Consider the following 22,858-nt stretch of genomic DNA (forward strand, 5'->3'; position numbering starts at 1 on the left):
GGTTATCTGTCAATGTAGTATTGTCTCCGTCAGCAGCTGGTTCAAGCTGCTCCACCGTCCGATCTCGTTAATAAAAAAGCTGTTCATTCTCATGGTTTTGGTAACGACAGAGAATTAGTGTTGGCAGTGTTCCGTGCAAGTGCGTGAGCGTTCTGTGCGCTTAATATCATCCGTGCAAGTGTAGAGGTTAAGAAGCAACAAAACGAATATTCCGTCCATGAAATGTAAGCAGGGACGTCATTTGACGGTGAAAAGTTTGACAGTGACTAAGGAACTTGTGTCTCCAACGTGTGCTATTACCAAGCTGGAAGAGGAGAGAGAAAACTTGAGTTACTCCTCCAAATTTAAACACGTCTTCTGTGACTAACGCCACCACAAGCACCCGTTCTCTTGTATCAAAAATTACCGAGATACCATCAGTTTCAAAGCAGTTTGGGCGACTGAATCTTCTTACAGCTGTCATGTTTTGCGGCTATTCTTTTTGTTCTAAATACTCTCAGTCATGATGAGGAACCTATCAGAGTGTGGACCACTTGTACCCAAGGACAATGACACACGTATCATAAACAATGTGATGACTCAAGAATATGAACCACAAACATGGATCGACGAATTCAGACGATTCTGGCACATGTAAAATGACTCACGGTGCAATTACTCAGACTCAAATATCTACTGATGACTGGAGATAAGCCATGAAAATATTTACTCAGTTTTGATAGGAAGGAAAACTTGAGGGGGAATTGGTGACTTTTGGAAGGATTTGTTGGAGGGTTCTCGGTGGTTTACTGAAGAAGAGAAAGTTTCTAAGTAATAGGTATTAGTGCTCAACTTAGATGTTCCATTCTCCATCGTATAAGGAGCAAGTTAAACATTTGGACACTGAAGGCTCACTGTGCGATTGCAAACTCACTACTCGTGATAATCTCACAAACTGTGAGGCCATGTGCCTCCCTGGTGACACACGCTCCCTCAAGACTCCTACAACATCCACTGCGGTCAAGACCTCTACAACATCCACTGCGGTGTGCCTGTCGAACTCCTAAGAAGCTACCACCACTTGAGGATATATTCCTAAACAAGAGTAAATAATGGTGCCTAATCCATTCAAACGGAAGGTTTGTGATCACGTCTTATGTTCTTGTTAGCATCAGTGCATGTGTGTGTGTGTGTGTGTGTGTTGTTTAGTCATCTACTTAAAGATGTTTTAATCATTGGTAAGGCCAGGCCTTAACTGATATACAGAGATTAATGAATGGGAAAAAGAAGAGACAAAGGAAAACATTGACGAATTTTGGGGGAAGTGAAAAGCCTCGTGAATATGATGCCAAAATATTTTTCAGAAGCTTTTCGCTGAATTTAGATGGGGGAATAAGTACCATGGGTCACAATTTGCAAAGAGAAACATTTAGACGAAAAACTGACTCTTGCAAGTTATAAAAATCTGACATAAAGAAATACTTTAGCGCTTAGAAATGCCGGCAGGTAACTAGTAACTCATACCGTATAGATATGCCATCATTTATATTATTCCTTAACCAAAAAAAAATCTGGAATCATCGCGTTGATTGATATCATATCCCGGAACTAACTTTTATCAACGGGATACCTCCTGGGTCTGATAACACAGGTCAATAAGTCACAATCATAACTCTTACGTCATGTCACTGCTAGAAACGTTCCCTCATCCTTGTGTACCGCATACTACATAAACGTTACAACACACTCTTCATTCATTTAATACATTTTCCATATTTCATATCAACATGACGTGGTCGGCTACACTCGCAAGTAACAGGCTACCTGACAGTAGTTCTTCAGTTCATTTCAACAATTATTCCACTATTCCTTCGTGGATATGTTATCTTCTATTCCTATGGTTCCTGCTGTCTCACTGTCCAGCCCTATCCTATCCCCGGATCCTCCTATCCCCACGACATGGAATCCTCCCCTCCCACACAAATCCACAACTTCTCCCCACCTCCACCGGCAGGATGTTTACCCCTCCTACACAAGTCCACAACCTCTCTCCTTACGCATCCAGCCCCCTTCCTCCTCCTCCCGCCGCTGAGTCTATTTCTTGCACTGTTTCGCAGATGCGTGATCGTGACTGCTTCTATACAACGTGTGTCAACAGCAAAACCCATTCAATTAATTCTTTGTTCTTGCTTTCTCCTCCTCTTGACGTATTCTAAAGACAGTGTCCTAAGTGTTACTTCTAATCATTTTGTTCTCGTCATCGTCTCCAGCTTTAAGATACCACCGCAGCTTCTGTCTTCCTGGAGGCACAGAATAGTTTACTGTCTTCATTCGCTGGACTCAAAGAAAACTCGTGGGTTCGTTTTTCCTGCCTTCATTCAGACCAGCCTAAACAGACTTTAGCTGCCCAATCCCTGATATGTTGGACTTGACAGTTATCAACTGAACAGTGACCGCTTAGATACAAACCACAATATAAACAAGACATATTGAAATATTATCCTACGGTGGCATTTCGTATACAAGAATTATCCTTTGTCGATACTTGTGCAATTTCATTTTCCCTCATGACACTGTTACACATAGGCTGACTGTTGGATATGTCGACCAATATGCTCTACTGTGAGTTCTACATATATACCTGTACCCGTTGTTGATGCTACGACATGTGGGGGGATGTGTAAGGCCAATATCCCCAGCTGAGACTGCAGCAAGTTTCTCATTCTGTGCATGGTGACACAGTGAGTGATTTCCCACAAGTCTGACGCCCGTTAATTTCTGTTTCCTCACTCATTAGCCAACGTGTCTCACGCTGACATTGACCAGTAGGGTGGTGTCTCCCGACAGAGGCAGCCGCTAACGTGCAGGAGGGTGTTAGTGAACCGTCAGCAACCGGAGGACCTGGACCAGCCTGTGTATGTCCCACGTTATCAGCGCAACAGGATCAAGACCTCCAAGGTCAGTGTGGCTCACCCTCACCTACCCCTTTGCTCCTGCCGTCCGTGACTCTTACGATAAGTCAGTGTGTAACCAACTTGACTCATTTTCTGCGGGAGGACTTATTACACAAGTCATGTGCTGTGGGAGAGGCGACCTCTTCCACACATAGTCTCTCTCACCTGCGTGTCCATTTAATCGTTCGTGATCTGTATCCAGACTGAGCATGACCCAGGATTATTGACTTCATATCACTTAACTATATATATATATATATATATATATATATATATATAAACTCACACATGGGTACTTTTTATGGCTCAGTCAGCCTTGCCTCCCCTTATCTGAGTCTAACGTCATGATGAATATCAAAAGTTCGACTCAACAAGGTGCGAGACACCTCCCTACATCCATCATGCAGAATCATGTCAGACTGATCAACATGAACACAGATTCATCAAGGCTGTCTCACTTCTTTCAGTTCTGTTGAGCAACCTCTCTCTCTCTCTCTCTCTCTCTCTCTCTCTCTCTCTCTCTCTCTCTCTCTCTCTCTCTCTTACTGGGAGGGTAGGTGTACTCTGCTATCAGTGTTGGAGTAGGAATCATTATCTGTAGTACACAAGGCCTCCCCCCCCCCCCCCCCCAAACCCCTGACATTGTCTTCACGCCTCTTATCTCGCTCGCCAGCGGCTGGCCTCGTGACGTCACTCATGGTTCAGTCTGAGGTAGATCAAGGCGACATAAAACTGCAAACCACACAAAACAATACACCGAGAGCAATCATGTGCTGCCTAGCAACCACAAACACTCAATACCGTCATAATGAAACAAAGTTCCTCCCATTGTAGTCCCTCCCACCTCACTATGCTCAGCACTCTACGTATATAACCGACACCTTCAAGTAAAAGTATAAAGCTTACCATTACCCCACACTTCAGTGTAACCACTACTCACAGATCCTCCCAGCCCCAGCAAATATAACAGGGACAGAAAACATACAAAGTGAAACAACCCGACGAGCAATAAACAACCGACCTTCCAACTCAAATCGTCAACATCAAATCACCAGACATACAAACACCCGTCAGAATCCACACTCACACACACACACACACACCAGACAAACACGAGTCACACTCTCCCGCTTTCACTCTACACATCATCCATCACGACATACATCGCTGCAGCATAACCTAAGACCCATCATGTTCCTTACGATGCAACTGCCATAAAGACACCGCGCACTTACCGCTCAATTGCCCTGCACTCTTTACACACAGACGTACACACATCACAACACTGTAACCTGGGGTCCCCCTACAGGTGAATGTGGCCAGCTTCCTGAGTGTTACAGGAGAGTCAAAAAGAGAGGGGATTCCCGGGGCACAATATATATATATATATATATATATATATATATATATATATATATATATATATATATATATCCAACAACAAACATGGAAATTTTACATTTACGTCATAATTTCCCAAAATTTGGCATAATTTCCCCAAACTGCACTAACTCCTGAACACCATTATGTTACATATAACCAGACGTCCTCCCTTGTTATCATTTTTCTCTCCCTTGCAGTACTCAGTCATCAGCTTCGTGCCCAAGAACCTGTTCGAACAGTTCCGACGTATAGCAAATTTATACTTTCTCTGCGTCGCTATTATACAGGTAAGGTCGAAGCTCTATTCAAACAGATTACAGGAAAAATGGGAAGTAATTGTAGCTGTAACTTTAAAATAAAATTTGACATTGAGGAGGATGGAGGAGTACTTCAGTGCTCAGGTGTATATTCGCGGTCAGACGTACGTACATGAGAACAGATACGAGCTTTCGTTTTCTTCTGTCTACGTACATATGATGAGTGGTGTGCCTTCTGCTTCATTATTCTACAGCTGTCTCTATGTACTGTCCATCAACGAACGACCTTGTTATGGATCATCAGGTCTTTTATTTGTCCTTCCCATTTAGCGAATATCTAAGTCCTCCATGAATTGTGTTGAATTCATTTTTTCAACTTAATTATTCATGTTTCCCTCCGAACCAGCTGAGCATCGAGAGTCCAGTGTCGCCCATGACAAGTCTCCTGCCGCTTGTGGTGGTGATCACGGTGACGGCGGTGAAGCAAGCCTACGAGGACTGGCTCAGACACTGCGAGGACACCAAGGTTAACAATGCTCCCTCCCGGGTACTGCGAGATGGCGTGATCACGGTGAGTGTACTGGGCCAAATGGTGGCAGGGTTGTTCATCACTGATCACGGGACATAGTTACCGTAATGTGCCAGGGGGATGTGGTCAGTCATGTACCGTGGGACGTGGTCAGTCACGTACCGTGGGACGTGGTCAGTTCTGTTCAAGGAGGGTGTTCAGTAACGTAACAGGAAGCGTGTTAGTGCTGCACCAGGGGGCGTGGTGGAGGCAAACCATACCCGAAAATGGTCAGTTGGTTGTTTGGGCTTTAAGCCACTCAACTGCCAGGGTCACTAAGGCTGTCAACGTAAGCGACACCCACCAACCGGAATAAATTATACACCTTGAGGTATTAAAGATAAATCTAAGACCACATACATTCTCACTATGCATGGGACGCATGCCAAACATGAATAAGCTGATGGCCTCTGGACATGATTACCAAAGATGTTACACATTACGGCAACTCTTTCCAACATTCGAGCTATCATTTGTGATTCTTCCTAAGTATTATCAACTTGGTAACCTTACCTACGTAAGAATGGATTATGACCATTTCTCATACAGAGAAGTTATCAAGGAATTTAAGCTGTGGTGAGGGAAGAGGTTGTCAACACCTGAACCACCCATAACAGACAACTCAACGTGCATTCGAACACAGATATCAACAAGTTTCTAGATCACGTTACTCACCTATCCAAAGTCCTCAGGAAACTATGTTGTCGATCCGCCTCCTACTATCCTGACGCGATAACCAGGATAAGAAATCCACCAACTCACTAACGTGTCCACTTAACAAGCGTCCGTAACTCATTGGAGGTATTACCTCCAGGACCACCAACGCCATCTGTTGGCGCCGTGAACAGCTACTGCAGAGTAGGACGCTGCATGTATTACTCAATTGCTCTTGCCCAATTATATGGTATTTCAGATAACATTTCTTTTCGGCCAATGCAAAGCAGGCGTAGGACAAAGGCATAATAGTGTTAGACAGTGTTTAATAGTGTTAAAAACATTCTCAAAATAATCCCTTAACACTTTATCTTACCGTAAGATTATATTGATTTATGATTTAAACGATGAAAAAAAAACACCCTCGTCTGTTTTCTGGAAGATCAGCTTCACCATAAAGATTTCAATGTAAATTGTTTGAACATTATACAAACAGTAAATTAGATAAGCAAGGGTTGATTACCAAAACTAATCTAAACTAATTCAAAACAGCCTCGAGGCATGATTCTAATGATACTAAAGTTCTTACAGAGGATGTTTGACTGTCATGCACCGTGTGTCGTCGACAGAATGTTCGCACGCGGGACATCGAAGTCGGGGACATCGTGGAAGTGTCGTCTGACGAGCAGTTCCCCTGTGACCTCCTTCTCGTGATGTCCTCTGACCCAGAGTGCAAATGTTACGTCACCACAGCCAACCTGGACGGGGAGACGAACCTGAAGGTCAGTACGGCGCCGCTACAATCATACCTCTCCTGAGGAGTGAGCAAGGAAACACATGCCTTTCACAAGACATATGATCCTCACCCACACCACGTTACTCTCAATACCTTACCAAGATTCTTTATTTCTTCGTGTGTGCAGAGAAGACCATTCTTTTGTTTTTCCAGCATTAGCGGATCTGATGTATACTCATGGGTAATATCAGTTCTCTCAAGGTTCTGACACGCAATCCGCGAATGAGCCCTTTTTTTTTTTCTTTAACCCAATGTAACTACACCGTTGGTGTGAAATAACGTACAGTATATCCTCTCTCTTCTACCGCAGACCTTCGTAAGTCCACAGGAGACACGACACCTCAGCTTCGTGGACGATTTATGGAAATTCAGGGCCATCATTGAGTGCCAGGTCAGTTATATTACATGTCATGTCATTTATGGGTCATTTCAGGTCAATTATAGGACATTGAATGTCAACTTCATTTACAAGTCATGTGGTCTCATGGTGTTTGAAGACCACGGGGTCAGTCATAAATCATGCAGTGCCATGTGAACAAATGGCCATATGGTGTCATTACACATTCATCTGGTCAACTGCAGGTCGTATGTTACGTTAGGTTATGTGGTGTTTCCATAATACAAGTGAATGAAAGCATCAGGTATCAGGTCAATTGGGGTCCAGGTGGTCATCAGCCAACAGGTCAGCGATGTTCAGCCAACAGATCAGATGTTCAATCAACTGGTCAGTCAGGTGACTTTCAGCCAGCCACAAGTCGCACAAGACGAGAGACTTTGTTCTGTGGTCTAAACCGTTTCACAAACACCAGAGTCCTAGGCAATGTAGACACAATGAACCATTCTTCATAGCCATAGGCAGAGGCAATAAGACGTGGAGGATAACATGGGCACGTCTAAGATTCTACTTCTCTACCGCATTTCAGTGGCAAATATTCCTACTGGGAGAATGCAGTTTTTTTTGTAAATCTGCCTGACATGATTCACAATATGGCCCCCATGACTCTCACAAAGGTCCAACATGGGTACATAAATCAGTCTTACCATCAACAATACATTTTCTATCCATCATTATATGTATACCATCTTCACAATATTTTCTATCCTTCATCATTACGATATTTTTCTGAAATGAATATTAACAACTCAGCATCTGTCGACTAGCTTAGTTTGGACACTTGACAAAGAGACCAATTCTATGTAACCCGTAGTTACCTTACCGGATCTTGAGCGAGTCCGAACTGATCAGTGATCCACACTCCTCTCGACAGCTGCCCCATGCCAACCTGTACGACTTCACGGGTCGTCTTGAGGTGTACCGAGGCAACGCTGAGCCAGCCAGGGCTCCCTTGGGGACCGAGAACCTCCTCCTTAGGGGAGCCAGGCTCAAGAACACCACCACTGTCTACGGTGAGTCTCTCTCTCTCTCTCTCTCTCTCTCTCTCTCTCTCTCTCTCTCTCTCTCTCTCTCTCTCTCTCTCTCTCTCTCTCTCTCTCTCTCACGCCTACCATCCTTCCCTACAGGTGTGGCAATATACACAGGAAAGGACACCAAGATGGCCCTCAACTCAAAGATGGTGAACAAAAAATTCTCAACCGTAGAAAAGTAAGTCACACTGTTTTCCAGCACCATAATGAAACTTCTTGATGTTTGCCAGACCTTGAATAACTTCCTAATGTTCTCCAGAAACATTATTAACCTCTTGATATTTGCCACACCCTTGAATAACTTGGTAATTTCTCCAGAACTATTAATGGCCTCTTGCTGTTCTCCAGGTCCTTGAATAACTTTCTGATGTTCTCCAGAACCATTATTAACCTCTTGATGTTCTCCAGGTCCATGAATAACTTCCTCGTATTCTTCCTGGTGGTGTTGCTTCTGGAGGTTCTCGTCTGCACTGTGATCAAGTACCAGGTGTATGACATCCCGATGATGAGTGAGTACCAGGTGTATGACATCCCGATGATGAGTGAGTACCAGGTGTATGACATCCCGATGATGAGTGAGTACCAGGTGTATGACATCCCGATGATGAGTGAGTACCAGGTGTATGACATCCCGATGATGAGTGAGTACCAGGTGTATGACATCCCGATGATGAGTGAGTACCAGGTGTATGACGTCATGGCGGTGTGCAGGTACAAGCTACTGGATTCCTCCGTCCTCCCCTTTTTGGTCCTCCAGTATCCCACAGAACTGGAGGTCCTGAGGACCTTCCAGTTTCCCTTGAGTAGTATGTCCTGGGTCTCGCAAGCCCTCATAACAACATACCTTGGATTCTACCAGTCCTTGATAAAACATATGCTGTCTCTCTTTAGTGCTAAGATATATCTTTAGATCTTTAGGCTACGTCAGTTCCAAAAGCATTGGGTCTTATTTCTCATCAGCACCAAAGAACAAATGGTCTCGGGAGACCCGGCGGTCTTCAGTGCAACAGATCCTGAAGGCTTCGAAAAGAGATAACTCAGGATCCAGCTGTCTGCATTTTCATGTATTCTGATTCCCTTTAGCCTCCGCAGTGTCATATGCCAGGCTCCGGCATCCTCCACAACCATACACTCTGGGTTTTCTGTGGCCCTAGACCAGTGGGGTCTGAGGGCCAGTTAAATGGAACCCAAACCCGAACAGTGTCTAGTATAAACCCTTTTGGCCCTAAACAATACTGGATCCAAGGTCCATTTAACCCCAAGTACATTCGACAGAGGTTATCATTCCCCAGAATTTTGAGTACAGTCAGTCCTCAGAATTTCTTCATCCCGAACTCTGAAATCTACAACACTGATTAAGAAAATACACCATGACAAAGGAATAGCTTATATGCGGGTGACATTTCATACTCACAGAGCGCATGTGGTACCTGGGTATTCCTGTCGACATGACAGTGACCGCGAGAGACATCGTCCAGGACAGCTTCTCCTTCCTCATTATCTTCAACTACATCATCCCCATCTCCCTCTACGTCACCCTGGGTAAGTATCTGTACCATCCTCTGTCCTCGGTCAGTGCTATCCCCAGGTTTCCCTGCATCACCTGAGGTAACTGTGAACAGCATATCACAACTTGGGTAAGGATCTCGAAGGGTGTTATCATCTTGCCTCCTGATGAACTCATGACTGACCACAACGGAACGTTGGTAAGGACCAGAAAAGCAAAATTACTTTTTTTTTCCAAATGCCCTTAAGGAGGAGGCAGTACTATAGCACTATTTACCTCTCAAGATCTATACACAGATCACTGACTTTCCTGAGGTAATGATCAAGATTCAAAGATATAATTATACCAGGTGTCGAGAAAATAACCAAGTCGTACTTGGAGTGTTCCCTCAGAATCGTATTCATTTTTCCTACTTCTCTATCTCCGACGCCCGTTCCCTCTGGGATCTCCGTTGAGGGGGTGGCCACGGCAAATGAGTCTCCATAACTAGTGTAATCCAAAGCCGCTTTTTGACTTTTAGTGACTCACTTCTTTCTTTTCTTTAACTCTTTTGATAAACATTCACCAAATCCTTACATCAAGAAGACTGTGTGTTCCTTCCTGTGCACCTGACTACCTCAACTCAGCTTTCACTAATACATTGTCCACCTCGGCTTCCCGTCATCGGGTCTCCAGCCGCCACCAGTCACAGTGCTGACGAAGGCGCTGGGGTCGTCGATCGCTTGGGGCCTCAGTGGACCCTTGCCTAACCACAACACCTGGCCATCACAGGTAGCACGACATCCTTGGTGGTAGGGAAGTCCTGGGTGCCGTGGCTCACATGTCGTCCCAGTCATAAGGGAACAAGACTCGAATGCACCTTCCCATGTTTAACTCCCGTGTATGTTTTCCCCACTCATAACAAATCACTTAGAAAAGAGAGTCTGGACAGCAAGTAATACCATCTTCTTCTTCTTCTTCTTCTTCTTCTTCTTCTTCTTCTTCTTCTTCTTCTTCTTCTCCTTCTTCTTCTTCTGAGATAAGACATCTAATGGCGTCTCATTGTGTACATTAACCATAGTGACGAGAGGATCTAAGATCAGGTGGTATTCTAACACCCTCTGGTCTCCTCGTCAGAGATGCAGAAGTTCGTGGGCGCCATGTTCATTGAGTGGGATGACGAACTGAAGTGCAGCAAGACAGGTGAACGCAGCAAGTGCAACACTTCCGACCTAAATGAGGAGCTGGGACAGGTGAGGCGGTCAAGATGACCCAGGTGTGTGTGTGTGTGTGTGTGTAAGAGAGAGAGAGAGAGAGAGAGAGAGAGAGAGAGAGAGAGAGAGAGAGAGAGAGAGAGAGAGAGAGAGAGAGAGAGAATGCCGTCAACCTGGTGAATTAGATCTGACAGATGAATTCTAAAAGTTAGGAGAGAACATTTGACCTCTTTCATTTAACACCGTAGGTACAGTACCTCTTCACGGACAAGACGGGCACGCTGACCGAGAACTGCATGAACTTCCGGCAATGTTCCGTCCACGGTGTCAAGTACGCTGACGTGGACGGAGAGATCCAGGAACTTAGTGAACGCAACAGCGACACAACGCAACCTCTCCACGCCTGGCCGGTAGGTGGCGCTGGATGATTGTGGAGTTTCGTGGGCGGCGAGGGGGTGGGTGATGGGTGTTGTTGGGTCAGTGTCCGGGTCGTAACCCTCTCTAAGGTCCAACTTGACCCAAGTATGACAGGATGTCATGAGAAGTAACACCGAGGTTCGTGAGTAACACTGGTCATGTGTCCCAAGGTCACATGATGTCACGTACACTAGAGAGTAGCAGTTCTGTTGGGGTCGGCTGTGGATGGCAGCCTCTCTCCTCACTGTAGCCAGAGGCTGAGTGTGTGCAAATAAGGCCATTGGTAGTCTGAGCCTGATGCTGCCTGGCAAGAGCAGGAGAGGCACTTAGGCACTGAAAGAGATAAAGAGCATGTATCTCTCTCCATCTATCTATCCATCTATCTATCTCATTTTGCTCAATAACATTGTCTTCTTGTCCCCAGGTGGAACTTGAGACCTTCCTAGAGACCCTAGCACTGTGCCACACTGTGCAGGTCACGCTCAACAGCAGCGCCGAGGTGGAGGACCCAATGAACAAAACGGGTATAAAGCTATCGAAAGAGTACCAAGCCGCCAGCCCCGACGAGAAGGCCCTGGTGGAGGCCTGTGCGAGGTAAGAGGTCATGATGAAGTCTGCAACTTAGGCTCAGCCTATGGTCAAGGCTGTGTTAATCCTGGGATAAAATCGAGGGCATATTAGCCTCATATCGGTCATACGTGGGACTGTGCTTGAGATCTGAATGAACTCGAAACGAGTTTATAATGGGGACACCCTAGCTTCATAGTCGAGACATGCGGCAGTCATACTTAATTCAATACCTGGAGCCTTATGAATGCAGTTCATTAGCTTAGGGTTTAGTAAAGTGATATGAGCTTAAATGAAAAAAAGATCGAAAGCCGTCAAGTAAGTCATATGATTTGCTAGATAATTAAGAACGGTGTGTTGGACTTTGTGGTAGAGCAGTGTGGATGAAGAATGCGTTGGTGTTGGAATGTGTGATGCGATGATGTGGTTGGGGACTTAACATGCTTCTGCTGAGGCTTGTGTCGTTGCGTCGAGGGCCAGTAAAGCACATTTTGCCCCTCAGGTTCGGCGTGGTGTTCGACGGCCAGCTCGGGGACAAACTGCACCTCACCGTGCGTGGCCAAACCAGGGTCTTCAAGCAACTACAAGTCCTCGAGTTCGACTCAGGTCAGTTGGAAACACGACAGCCACTGTGCTACACCTAACACACACACACACACACACACACACACACACACACACCAGGAAGTTGAGTATGATGTGTTACAACGAAGTAATTCAGTCAAAGAAATCCTTTTCTGATCGAAGACTAACAATTGTGTTTACCTTCATATGGCGTAGTGTCGCTGCTTATGCTTAAGGAATGTGGCTGAAAATGAATCGTATCCGTCTGAGGTGAACCTTTACTGAATCATTTTCCTGCTTAATCATTCTAGTACACTAATTCATATCACTAGTGATCAAAGATTGACCTTCCATGATTGCGGGAAGGAAAAAGAAGAAAAAAAAAACCTGTGACTACCCCAGTCTGGAGGTCACTAGTCACGACCCTTACCTTCTACATGTTGCCAGATCGGAAGTGCATGTCGGTGGTGGTGAGGGACGAGGCGTCGGAGAGGATCTGGCTCCTGACGAAGGGGGCCGAGAGCAGCGTACTGAGGCGGTGTCGGGTGCGCACTGCAGACGAGCACGCCGTCCATGATGCCACGCTCACTCACATCAACCACTACGCCATGGTGAGAGAAGAGGGAGGGAGGTACAGTGTATAGTAAACAAGACACTTAAGAACGAGATACAGAACTGAGAAACAAATTCAAACAAGATAATGTCAATGAGTCAATGATGTAACATGTTATCCTTTATTCAAACAAGATAATGTTAACGATGTAACAAATGTTATCCTTCATTATATACCTGTTCACCTGATTTTCTTATTCCATGATTTGGCTTCTTATCAGGTGGGTCTGCGGACCTTGGCAGTGGCCAAGAGAGAACTGAGCAACCAACAGTACAAAGACCTCTCATGTCAACTGTCCGAAGCCAAGCAGGTCCGTACACCGTCTATGTGTGTGTGTGTGTGTGGCATTATGTCGTAACTGTCTGGTCTCTCTACACACCTTTTTACTACTGATTGATTATCAGATTAACGGATCATAGTGTAAACTTTAGTTGTGAATGAAAGTCACGTCTCTGGAAGCGCGGATTAGTGAGACTTGCGATTTGATTTAAGAGTTCGCATTGTATTAAGGGTAAATATATATAGAGTAAGAACATCTAGGGATTGAGAAGTGTTCTTTGGTTAATGTTATGATATCTGTTGTTCTAGGTTACCTAGACAAAGGTTCCAGTTTTCCCGTAAGTGATCGATGGCAGTAATCAGTATACTGCACGAAGATCTGGGCCTCACGTCAAGTAACTTCGAGTCTTACTGACCCACTTGTATATCGTGACCTTAGTATTATCACTGCATGTCGAGCTGGCGGCTCGTTCAATATGTAATCAAGAAGTTCACTTTTCGCCCTTCTTGAATCATATTTTGTAGCTACTGACTTAAACTTGGAAATGTTCATCAAGGCCGCCTCTCAAAAGGCACGATGAAATAGATAGCTTTTTTTTTTCTTTGTCATATGTAACAAAGGTACAAAACAATATTCGGAACTACTTCAGATTATGCTTCACACTGCTATGGTGTTCAGCTTTTCGTGTTGTTCTTGAAACCAATGTTTCTTCTTTTTACAGCTATATAACGATAAAAAAAAACTGACTCAAACACTGAAAAATTATTTATCATATTTCTGTATCATAATGCATGAAGTTTAATTATTTGGTGTCTGTGAAGGACTGTAAAAATGTAACTGAAAGCTACAATCTAACAACATTCAGTTCGTGGACGTCATACTTTATTCCAGTTTTTGTGTTATGTATCTGACACTTTAAAATGTTTGTATGTTCGTGGCAAAAGTTTATTCAAATTTGATATAATGCAAGTGATGACGTTGGATTTAGTGACAGGTGAAGATAACACTTTAAAGAACTGATCTGAAATGACGCTGAGAAAGACGTGGCCACTAGAACGGTTAAGAACGAAATGCACGATAGGAATGGATGTAGAAGAGTGAGAAGAAACTTCAGAAGAGAAAGTGAGATGAGTAGGAATTCATCATCTAATAGGATGGAAAAGCTGAGGGTAGAATGTGATGAGACTAATGGCGAAGAATAGACACAAATGCTCTTCAGGGCACCTACACAGACTGTGAAAGCATAGAAAACCAGTTACATATCTGAGGGCTGGACGAAGTCTGCACCTGAGTAAAAGTGACTGTAAAAATTACATACGCATAAGTCCTCTTAGCACATTTGGTAAGGTGCCTTGCACGATTGTGACTGTTCATGTTACAAGGATCAGAGAATACCTTGTTGGCAAAGAATAAAGAGGGTTCAGGTACGGAAGGAAGAGGTAATATACACCAGATTTTTGCACTTAGAGAAGTAAGAGAGAAAGATCCATAGGGAAAAGTGTACGGAAAGGCATATGACATTGTGAACAGGAAAGCTCTCTAAAAAGTTCTGTCTCTGTGTAGTATGCGTGGAAGTCTTTTGAATGATGTCAATGGCTTTTATCATGAAAATAGTACCAGTGTGTGAGACTATCTTTGTATGAGAGTGCAATCATCACGTAGTACGTGTCTCAACACTATTGCATGGATGTGAAACCTAAGTTTTGACTGCGATCTTGGTGAACCCAGACAGTCTTAATGACCTTCGTGTCCCTGGCGACCTCAATAGCACCTGTGACCTTAGTGACATTGGTAAACCCGGCGACCTTCTTGCAGATGCTGGAGGGGAGGGAAGAGGCGGTGAAGGAGGTGATGAACAGAATGGAAGCCGAGCTGAGTCTCCTGGGAGCCACTGGGGTAGAAGACCTGCTGCAGGAGGGCGTCCAGGAGACCCTTGAGGCTCTAAGGGTGGCCGGGATCAAGGTGAGTCTCTGACATGACTGTGTAAAAAGGCGTGACTCCACTTTGCGGGTTTTTGCGAGTCTACAAACACGTTCTTCAGAGTAGCCTCATATAATTTCTTTGTTTCGCTTCGTTATATCACAAAGATTTATACCAGTCGTGTTTATGATGCTGTAATTCCTTAGGAATCAATGATACATTGCAATACGCCAACTCAAAGGACTGACTGGAGTCTAAAGCTCCTCTCTCAGCTGATGAGCTGTGTCCTCGTCCACCCAGCTACGAGCACATATATTATTTCAATGACTGTGGAGCAGCTTTGTCCCCAACAGCTCCATAGCGTTAGGAACATGTGTCAGGTATCAGAAGGGATGAGTCTGGCTGTAGAGGAAGGCGCTACGTACTAATCAAGAAGCTATGAATATCTTTTCCCTTTACGTTCAGTTTGTATCTACGACAACCTGATATTCTGTGACGGAAATGTCTGCAAGATGATGATGATGATATGTAATTTTATATATCGTGTAGTAAAACAGAATAAACCCCCTAAGGATGATATAGCAATGTTTGCCTTCCCCACTCCCTCCCTCCATTGATGTGGTATAGCGTCCTGTTCCCCCAGGTGTGGGTGTTGACGGGGGACAAGGTGGAGACGGCCGTCAACATTGCCTACTCGTGTGGTCACTTCAAGAAGTTCATGACCATTCTGAGCCTGACAGGACTTCAGGACCCCGAGCACGCCGCCTCCACACTCCAACAGTGCCAGTATGTGTCTGGGTGATGGGTGGGTCTTGTGGGAGTCTTTTGTATGAAATATGTGGGTTTTGTGGGAAAATAATATGCGTGTACGTGCGATTAACGAGCCTTCTGAGAGTGTATTCCATGATAAATATTGGATTTGTGGGAGGAGGGTTGACGTTTTTGGTACATGAACTTCTGGATTTTTTTTTTTTTTTTTGTGATGTGAGGTGTTTTACTGCGATGAAATTACTTAGGTGCTTGACTGAGAATGAAAAAGATAGTCCTCTGTTCACGCTTCAGAGTTCCAACTGATGTTTGCTGAAGTGTCCTTGTGAAACAGATCAGTGCTGGATGTATTCACCATCTAACATCCCTACATTCCCTCACATCCAACAACGAAAACTATCACTTCATTCCTTACGTAATCATCGCTATTATATTTGTAAGTCTTTACTCTTCCCATCCTCTGATGACATTCCGACTGTGCACCAGACCCGATGTAGCTCCCTTCCCTCTGCACTTCCCAACCCTCACCCACACATTTCCTGCAGCCAGGAGTCGGAGGAAGACTGCTTCTACGGCCTTGTAGTGGACGGGACCTCGCTGCAGATGCTGCTCGACCACCACAGGAAGGAGTTCTACAGATTGTGTCGGAGGTGCACTGCTGTCGTCTGCTGCAGGATGTCCCCGAGGCAGAAGGCTGAGGTGAGCCCGACACTGTAAAGCATAATAACGAGGCCACATATCAGATTATATTGACCTAGATTCGACAGGTATGTTGCATGTATGGAATAGTGAATCCATTTTTCTCCATGTCTCCGTAAGTGTCTTGTTCCAACACTCTTTTCTGATCATTTGGACAGCATCTCTCAGTTCTGGCAACTGTTGCGGGTAATACTGTCATGGAATAACAATTTCTCGCATGTGTTTCACCCTGTGGTCTTGTCTTCACCAGACGGTGCGGCTGGTAAAAAAGTCGAAGGAGAGCCCCGTGTGTGCCGCCATCGGCGACGGTGCCAACGATGTCTCCATGATACAGGAGGCGCACGTGGGTCTGGGTGAGTACCTCTTCCCTTCCCTCTCTCTGTCTCTCTCTTTCTCTTCTCAGTACTCGAGATTCTGGACCAAGTCAGAGGCTGAAACTCTCGACTAATCAGCCATAATACATCCTCCAAGGGTGAGTGCCCTTTCTATTGACCAGAACATTTACTTCGAGTCATACCCGAGAGAATGGGTTCACAAGATATAGGAAGATGTTTGAACTACCACTTCCTAGACACAAATGTAATTGTTTTCATCTAAATAATGCATCAAGTGACCTACTAGATTTTTTTTTCCTCGTGCGTGGCAGGGGTGATGGGAAAGGAAGGACGGCAGGCAGTGAGGTGCTCGGACTTTGCCTTCGCCAGGTTTAAGTTCCTGAAGAAGGTGCTGCTGGTTCACGGCCACTGGTACTATGTGAGGGTCTCCACGCTCGTCCAGTACTTCTTCTACAAGAATGCTGCTTTTATTACCCCGCAGATCTTCTTCGCTGTCTGGAACGCCTTCTCCACTCAGGTGAGGAAGGGAGCCACTAAACAGATGACAGCACATGTTGCATGACAGTCACAAGAGTTTGCTCGTGTTTTCAGCGTATCAGGAACAGTGAAATACCTCAGATGATTACAGTAAATAGCTAATTTTCCTTAATAAATCCTCGTTAGGAAAAAATAACTTTGATGCATCACGAGCAAAGATAAAGCAAAATTTTCATAAATAAAGCGAGTAAATACTTTTCTTCTCCTGGTGGCGTCAGAGTGTGTACGACAGTCTGTCGCTGACGCTGTACAACATCACCTTCACCTCCCTGCCCGTTCTGGTCTACGGGCTCTTCGAGCAGAACCTTCCTCCCGCCGTACTCATGGACCGCCCGCAACTGTACCGGAGCAACGCCAACAACGCCGCCATGTCCTGGCTCAACTTCTTCAGGTGGACCGCCTTTGGTAAGAGCCTCTGGACGAGTTCGAAGGTGTCGCCGATGATCTCTTGACAGGTGGAAGTCTTCTCAAAGGGTCTGAACATGGCTTAATATTTTTTCCTGGAAATCTTGCCTTAGAGATTTGTCACGCGGGGTTACTTACTTCTTTGGTTGAGGTCAGTTTTTTTCAGTGACTATGAAAGTAATATGGGCATTATCTTTTCAAACGACCTTTGTTCAAGTGACTTATTTACGAGTACACCCAGGTCATTCTCCTCGTCAACCGTTCTTACTTGTGTAGAAATATTTCTCCTCTCTTTTCTTATCTATTTTTCATGTGCTCTCTGGTTGACTCTGTTACACCTGTGCTTAAAAAACTACTTCATAACGACGTTTGCAAACTGATTTCATAATCTTGAAAGTTGTTGTAATGTTCCCCATTTTCGATCTTTAAGGTTCGCCAGGCACAGGCCCCACGTCAAATAATGGCCTTGTCTCTGATTGTCAGTGACCGAGGCCTCCCATCTTATCTTCCTTATCTCTTCCTAACCTGGCAGTTCTATGGACTCTATCCCTCCTTTACACCCCAGCTCTCTTCTTTCAAATACAGTCTTTCTTTCCTGTCTTAAGATCTTCTCTGGGAACTCTCGTGTCTCCAAGCGGGTTCGTACTACTAAGAAAATACTATAAAATATTACTTTTGAAAATGTTATCTCTACACTGAAGGTGTTTTGGCGACAGTCTGTGTCATCTGTCTGCTCTGAAGTCCTTGATACACACAGATTCCTTCAGTGTCTCCTGCAGGACGATGGTTATAATGGCCTCACTTCACTTTGCCCCATCTTCACGACTTGGCATGTATCAGACTAAAGCTATGTAAGCTGTCATGATCCTGGATACTCATTTCTATAGTCCACAATCATACGCAAATCCTTCAGGGAAGATATCGACTCTGGAAAAACAAAGACAACCCTGCGGAACACCAGTGGCAACTTTAACTCCGTTTACAAAGGCACCTCTGACGTACACTCTTTGTTCCCTTCCGTTTAGGTGATGCTCGACCCCCCAGAGGTGAATCCTCCCTTCTGTAACTGCCCGGGTATCCGTTTCCTCTTATCCTACCACTCCTCTCTGGGGAACTTCATAAGTCTTTCCGCTCATCATTCATAGTCCACCCGAATCCCCTTCTCATCCGTGTCACACCTTCCTCACCAGCACCAAGTCCCCCTCATCCGCACAACACACACTCTGCTTGCGCCAGATTCCTTACCTAAGGACCCTCCTTCTACAGCGTTGTGGCACACCTCCGTCATGTACTTCGGGTTGATGCTGGTCTGCATGGGAGATACATGTGGGCTCCCCTACGGGCAGACCTCGGACCTCAACCTCTTCGGCACCACTCTCGTCTCCATCTGCGTCTTCGTCGTTAACCTGAAGGTAAGAAGCAGAGGCAGAACTGTTGAAGGTGAAAATCAAAAACACCTGCGGCGAAGCTTTATCATATCATCCATGAAATGGAAAGAGTAGTCTCGTTGAGGACCTTCTTGCTCCTAAGGAGTCCCATCATTTCCCTGCTTCGGCGTGGAGCGCAGCCTCTAAGCTGCAGGAGTCCCGTTAAAGGAGTCCAGGCAGTTCTACAGACGATAATAGATAGACAAATAGATAGATAGACGTACGATAACAGATAGACAAATAGATAGATAGACGTACGATAACAGATAGACAAATAGATAGATAGGCGTAGAGGCAATGTACAAGGAAAATATTTAACCAATAGAAATACAGCTTATTTTGTTGACCATTTTGTGCTTGTAACGGTGTGATTTGAATTGTCTTCGACCGTCCCATGGCGTTGATTTCACATCATGCACCCTAGATCACCCATACCTCACACTAGATCAACTTCGTCACGCACCCTAGATCACCCCTGCCTCACTAACGGTGTTGCTTGGTTCCCTCAGCTGGTGCTTGTGGCTCGCTACCTGACTCAGTTCTTCCTGTGGTCACTAGTCATTACGGCCGTGGGGTATGCCACCGTCTGTCTCCTGTACCAGGGCTTCCTAATGTAAGTACCTAGTACGAGGGACCTCGTCACTCGTTCTCTGTACCTCGTCTTCACAGTGAGGTTTTATCATTGTGCGAGACGTGTGAATATCGTATCAGATTCAAGTGTGTAAATTCAGAAGTGTATGCACGTTTGTGTATGTGTGTTCAAGGTTTTATTGAAAATCCAATATATTCATATCACATCAGACTTATTCTTGTGGAAGCCACTATATACATATATTATATTAATGTTTAGTGTCATACATATCTGTTCCATGTCATGTGTTCCATGAAAGCTAAATGTTTATGGAAGGTGAACCAACATCTTGTAGGGAAGGTTTATTTGCTGGGAAAGCTTTAACTGATCTCTGAGAGGGAAGGGCTAATTGACCTCCCAGGGAAGGGTAATTGAAAGGATGAGCTTAACTAACCTCTGACAGAAGAGTTAATTTACCTCTGAGAAGTTAATTTACCCCTTGAAAATAAATGGGTCGCTTACTTTTGGAAGGGATGGGTTCAACTGATATCAGGGCGGCGACTGGTTAACCTAGCTGTAATGGGGAAGTGTTAACCTACCTCAACCTGTTAATGACCTCTGTTGACCTCCTACAGCGAATTATTCGAGAACTTCGATGTCTATTGGATCTACTACCGGATGTTCGAGAGCTCGGCGCTGATGCTCGCCAGCGTGCTGCTGGGGGTGGTGTGTCTCCTGCCAGACCTCCTGGAGCAGGTCTACTGGGCCTCAAGGGATGAAAGAATGAAAAATATTCTCAGGAAGGTAAGAAGGGGGAGGAGACCCAGGCAACAAGTCACTGAGGGGTGCGGGAACTGTGGTAACGTAACAAGGGAAAAATATGCTATCTAGATCGAGGTTCCTAACATTCCTCATACTGTGTAACACAATGTTTTCACGTACGACTAGGATACACGGGGCACGCGGGGAACGTATGATATTCCTTCAGTGCACTAGCTACGAACATTGCGTATTTCAGTGACTAAACATTAAAAAAAATGATTGTGAACATTAAAGCATTATTTGATTATGAACTTCCAGCACAGCAATAACTTAAAAAGTCGGGGCAATATGGAAAATTCTCAAGGCGGAGGGCGCAATGACAACTGGAAATTCATGTCGGGCATCGTAAACAAACTTTTTTACTGCAATGAAACATCTCGTCATGGCTGAAGTATGAAACATTCACGTAAACAACAAATAATTCATTTCCTTGACTAAACAGCGCCAATTAAGTAAGTCTACTGTGCTTTTGGAAAAAAAAAAAAAAAACGGAATATATAGTTTAAGGCAAGTAACCTCAGAGATTTAGGGCTTAGCAACGGGAATGTCATAGCTCATTAAAGCTTTTAGAAAGCTTACTTATACTATTCACAGCTTCAGGTAACATACCTACACAGTTAACCATAAAACTACCTAAATCATAACTTACAGATAAAGAGGATAAATGGAGAAATTCAGGAAACTATGAAGAAAAGTAATAGCTTCTGCTTCCAACGACCAGCTGGCACTTGTGTTTATGTATAGTTGCCGTACCCGCTACCAGGGGGACACAAGAAAAGTTGGCGCACGATTTAGAACAGAATATTGTCTTGAACAAGCAATGATGCAGTGTTTTTAGTGATGCTATTTTATCTAGTATATCAACTAAGTACTTATATCAGAAACTTCCATGCAGATCATACTACTTATGAAGCTAATTTCTGTAATTTTCTATTTCAGAAAACAAGATCCGTTTCACTCAGACATTTTTCTGGTTATGCGAATGAAGCCTTTGATCAGAGGGAAGAATACAGAGGTCTGTGGGAATTGACCAGATATCCGGAAGGCCAAAACGTCAACCAAAACAAAGGACAGCCCGGAGAAAATGGAAGCAACGCAGAAAAACTGTTTTCACAACAGGAGACTAACAGAGTCACAGAAACCGCATCCTGTTCTCTGAAAGGGTCATGGTCAAGTAATAGTATTATAATATAACATTCTGAGTAACATCATCGATGTAGGGGTAATTCCCACATACATCATGAGTCAATGAAGGCAGGGAATGATGTTCATCAAATCGTCTGGGAAGGTAGTGGCTAAATGACCACAGAAGTGCTCTTGGAACTAAATAATTTCCATAAACTCACTCAGGTTAAGTTAGACTTCATTTAATGCCGTCACTGTGAACTCTGGAAACCTGAATTAATCTCATCCTGGTTAGACAGACGGGTATTTCAGCGTTCAGAACTGTAGAAATATTAAAGGGACCCTATTTAGGTTAATTTTTACCCGGTTGCAACGTTGTTTATGGTAGAGACCTGAAATAAACCTAAGTTAGACAAAACTTCATTCAGTGTCAACGTTTGTGATCAGTACAAAACCCAACCTAGGCTTGGAGAAGTTAAGACTAGCGATAGTCTATTGCACGATTAGAGGTCGAGAAAAGGGTTACTTTTCCGTGTAAGTTATGTACGTCAACATCTCTGTATTTCACACCTATACATAATACAAAAAAAGTTAATGCATTATATGAAGCTATTGTACCAATCAGAAGTCTACCTCTGAATCTATACGTGTTGATACCGATTCTTCGTTAAGTATCGCTACCTTGATCATATTATAGATAACATTACTTTTCAGTCTAGCATTCTGCAACTCAACTTCTCTTCTCCATCATGGTCATGCATAAGCACGAAACAATTTTACGATAAGTTTATTCATGTAAATTATCACTTGTAGGAGACTGTGAATAAGAATGCAAGTGGAAATTCTTTTTTCTGTGTGCTGAATAGGGTAAAACCAAGACCTTCCAACGTAAAGGAGACAATATATTAGGTTCCCCCTGCCATAACGTTATTCGCCTTTTGAAACTTCTTGATCATATCATTTACTCAGAATGTTTGGAGTACCCAAAGGTGACATGTGTGTTTTCAGCGTTTTTCTATGATTCTGAATCCGATCCAATCACTATGGCAGGAAGCGTCTCATATAGGAGTTAAGTCAATAAACATTTATTTT

General features: G+C 44.2%; 1 protein-coding gene and 1 long non-coding RNA gene across 2 annotated transcripts; one reads left to right on the forward strand and one right to left on the reverse strand.

Moving 5' to 3' along the window:
- Positions 1-22,858, forward strand: LOC139760575 (phospholipid-transporting ATPase IF-like). Its single transcript, XM_071683925.1, has 26 exons — positions 1-1,118; positions 2,827-2,937; positions 4,514-4,603; positions 4,980-5,144; positions 6,425-6,577; positions 6,902-6,982; positions 7,860-7,998; positions 8,113-8,194; positions 8,425-8,525; positions 9,433-9,558; positions 10,640-10,755; positions 10,965-11,126; positions 11,558-11,727; positions 12,203-12,306; positions 12,712-12,875; positions 13,098-13,187; positions 14,973-15,119; positions 15,721-15,863; positions 16,391-16,544; positions 16,795-16,897; positions 17,191-17,396; positions 17,635-17,821; positions 19,088-19,233; positions 19,758-19,861; positions 20,455-20,623; positions 21,581-22,858. The coding sequence occupies exons 1-26, from the start codon at positions 1,092-1,094 to the stop codon at positions 21,833-21,835; spliced, it is 3,495 nt and encodes a 1,164-aa protein (XP_071540026.1). The 5' UTR covers positions 1-1,091; the 3' UTR covers positions 21,836-22,858.
- LOC139760577 (uncharacterized) lies at positions 6,424-21,570 on the reverse strand. Its single transcript, XR_011715367.1, has 4 exons — positions 21,291-21,570; positions 19,067-19,227; positions 12,695-12,865; positions 6,424-6,553 (listed from the first exon to the last, which is right to left on the reverse strand). It is a non-coding gene; the product is annotated as an uncharacterized lncRNA (long non-coding RNA).

The sequence above is a fragment of the Panulirus ornatus genome, chromosome 37, assembly GCF_036320965.1.
Source record: "Panulirus ornatus isolate Po-2019 chromosome 37, ASM3632096v1, whole genome shotgun sequence".
Classification (NCBI taxonomy): Eukaryota; Metazoa; Arthropoda; class Malacostraca; order Decapoda; family Palinuridae; genus Panulirus; species Panulirus ornatus.

Excerpts from the sequence above, each read along its gene's own strand:
- LOC139760575 (XM_071683925.1), top strand. The coding sequence starts at position 1,092 with ATGGTGCCTAATCCATTCAAACGGAAG. Across the intron at positions 8,195-8,424 it reads AAATTCTCAACCGTAGAAAA|GTCCATGAATAACTTCCTCG; the intron begins GTAAGTCACACT and ends GATGTTCTCCAG. Across the intron at positions 12,876-13,097 it reads ACATCAACCACTACGCCATG|GTGGGTCTGCGGACCTTGGC; the intron begins GTGAGAGAAGAG and ends GCTTCTTATCAG.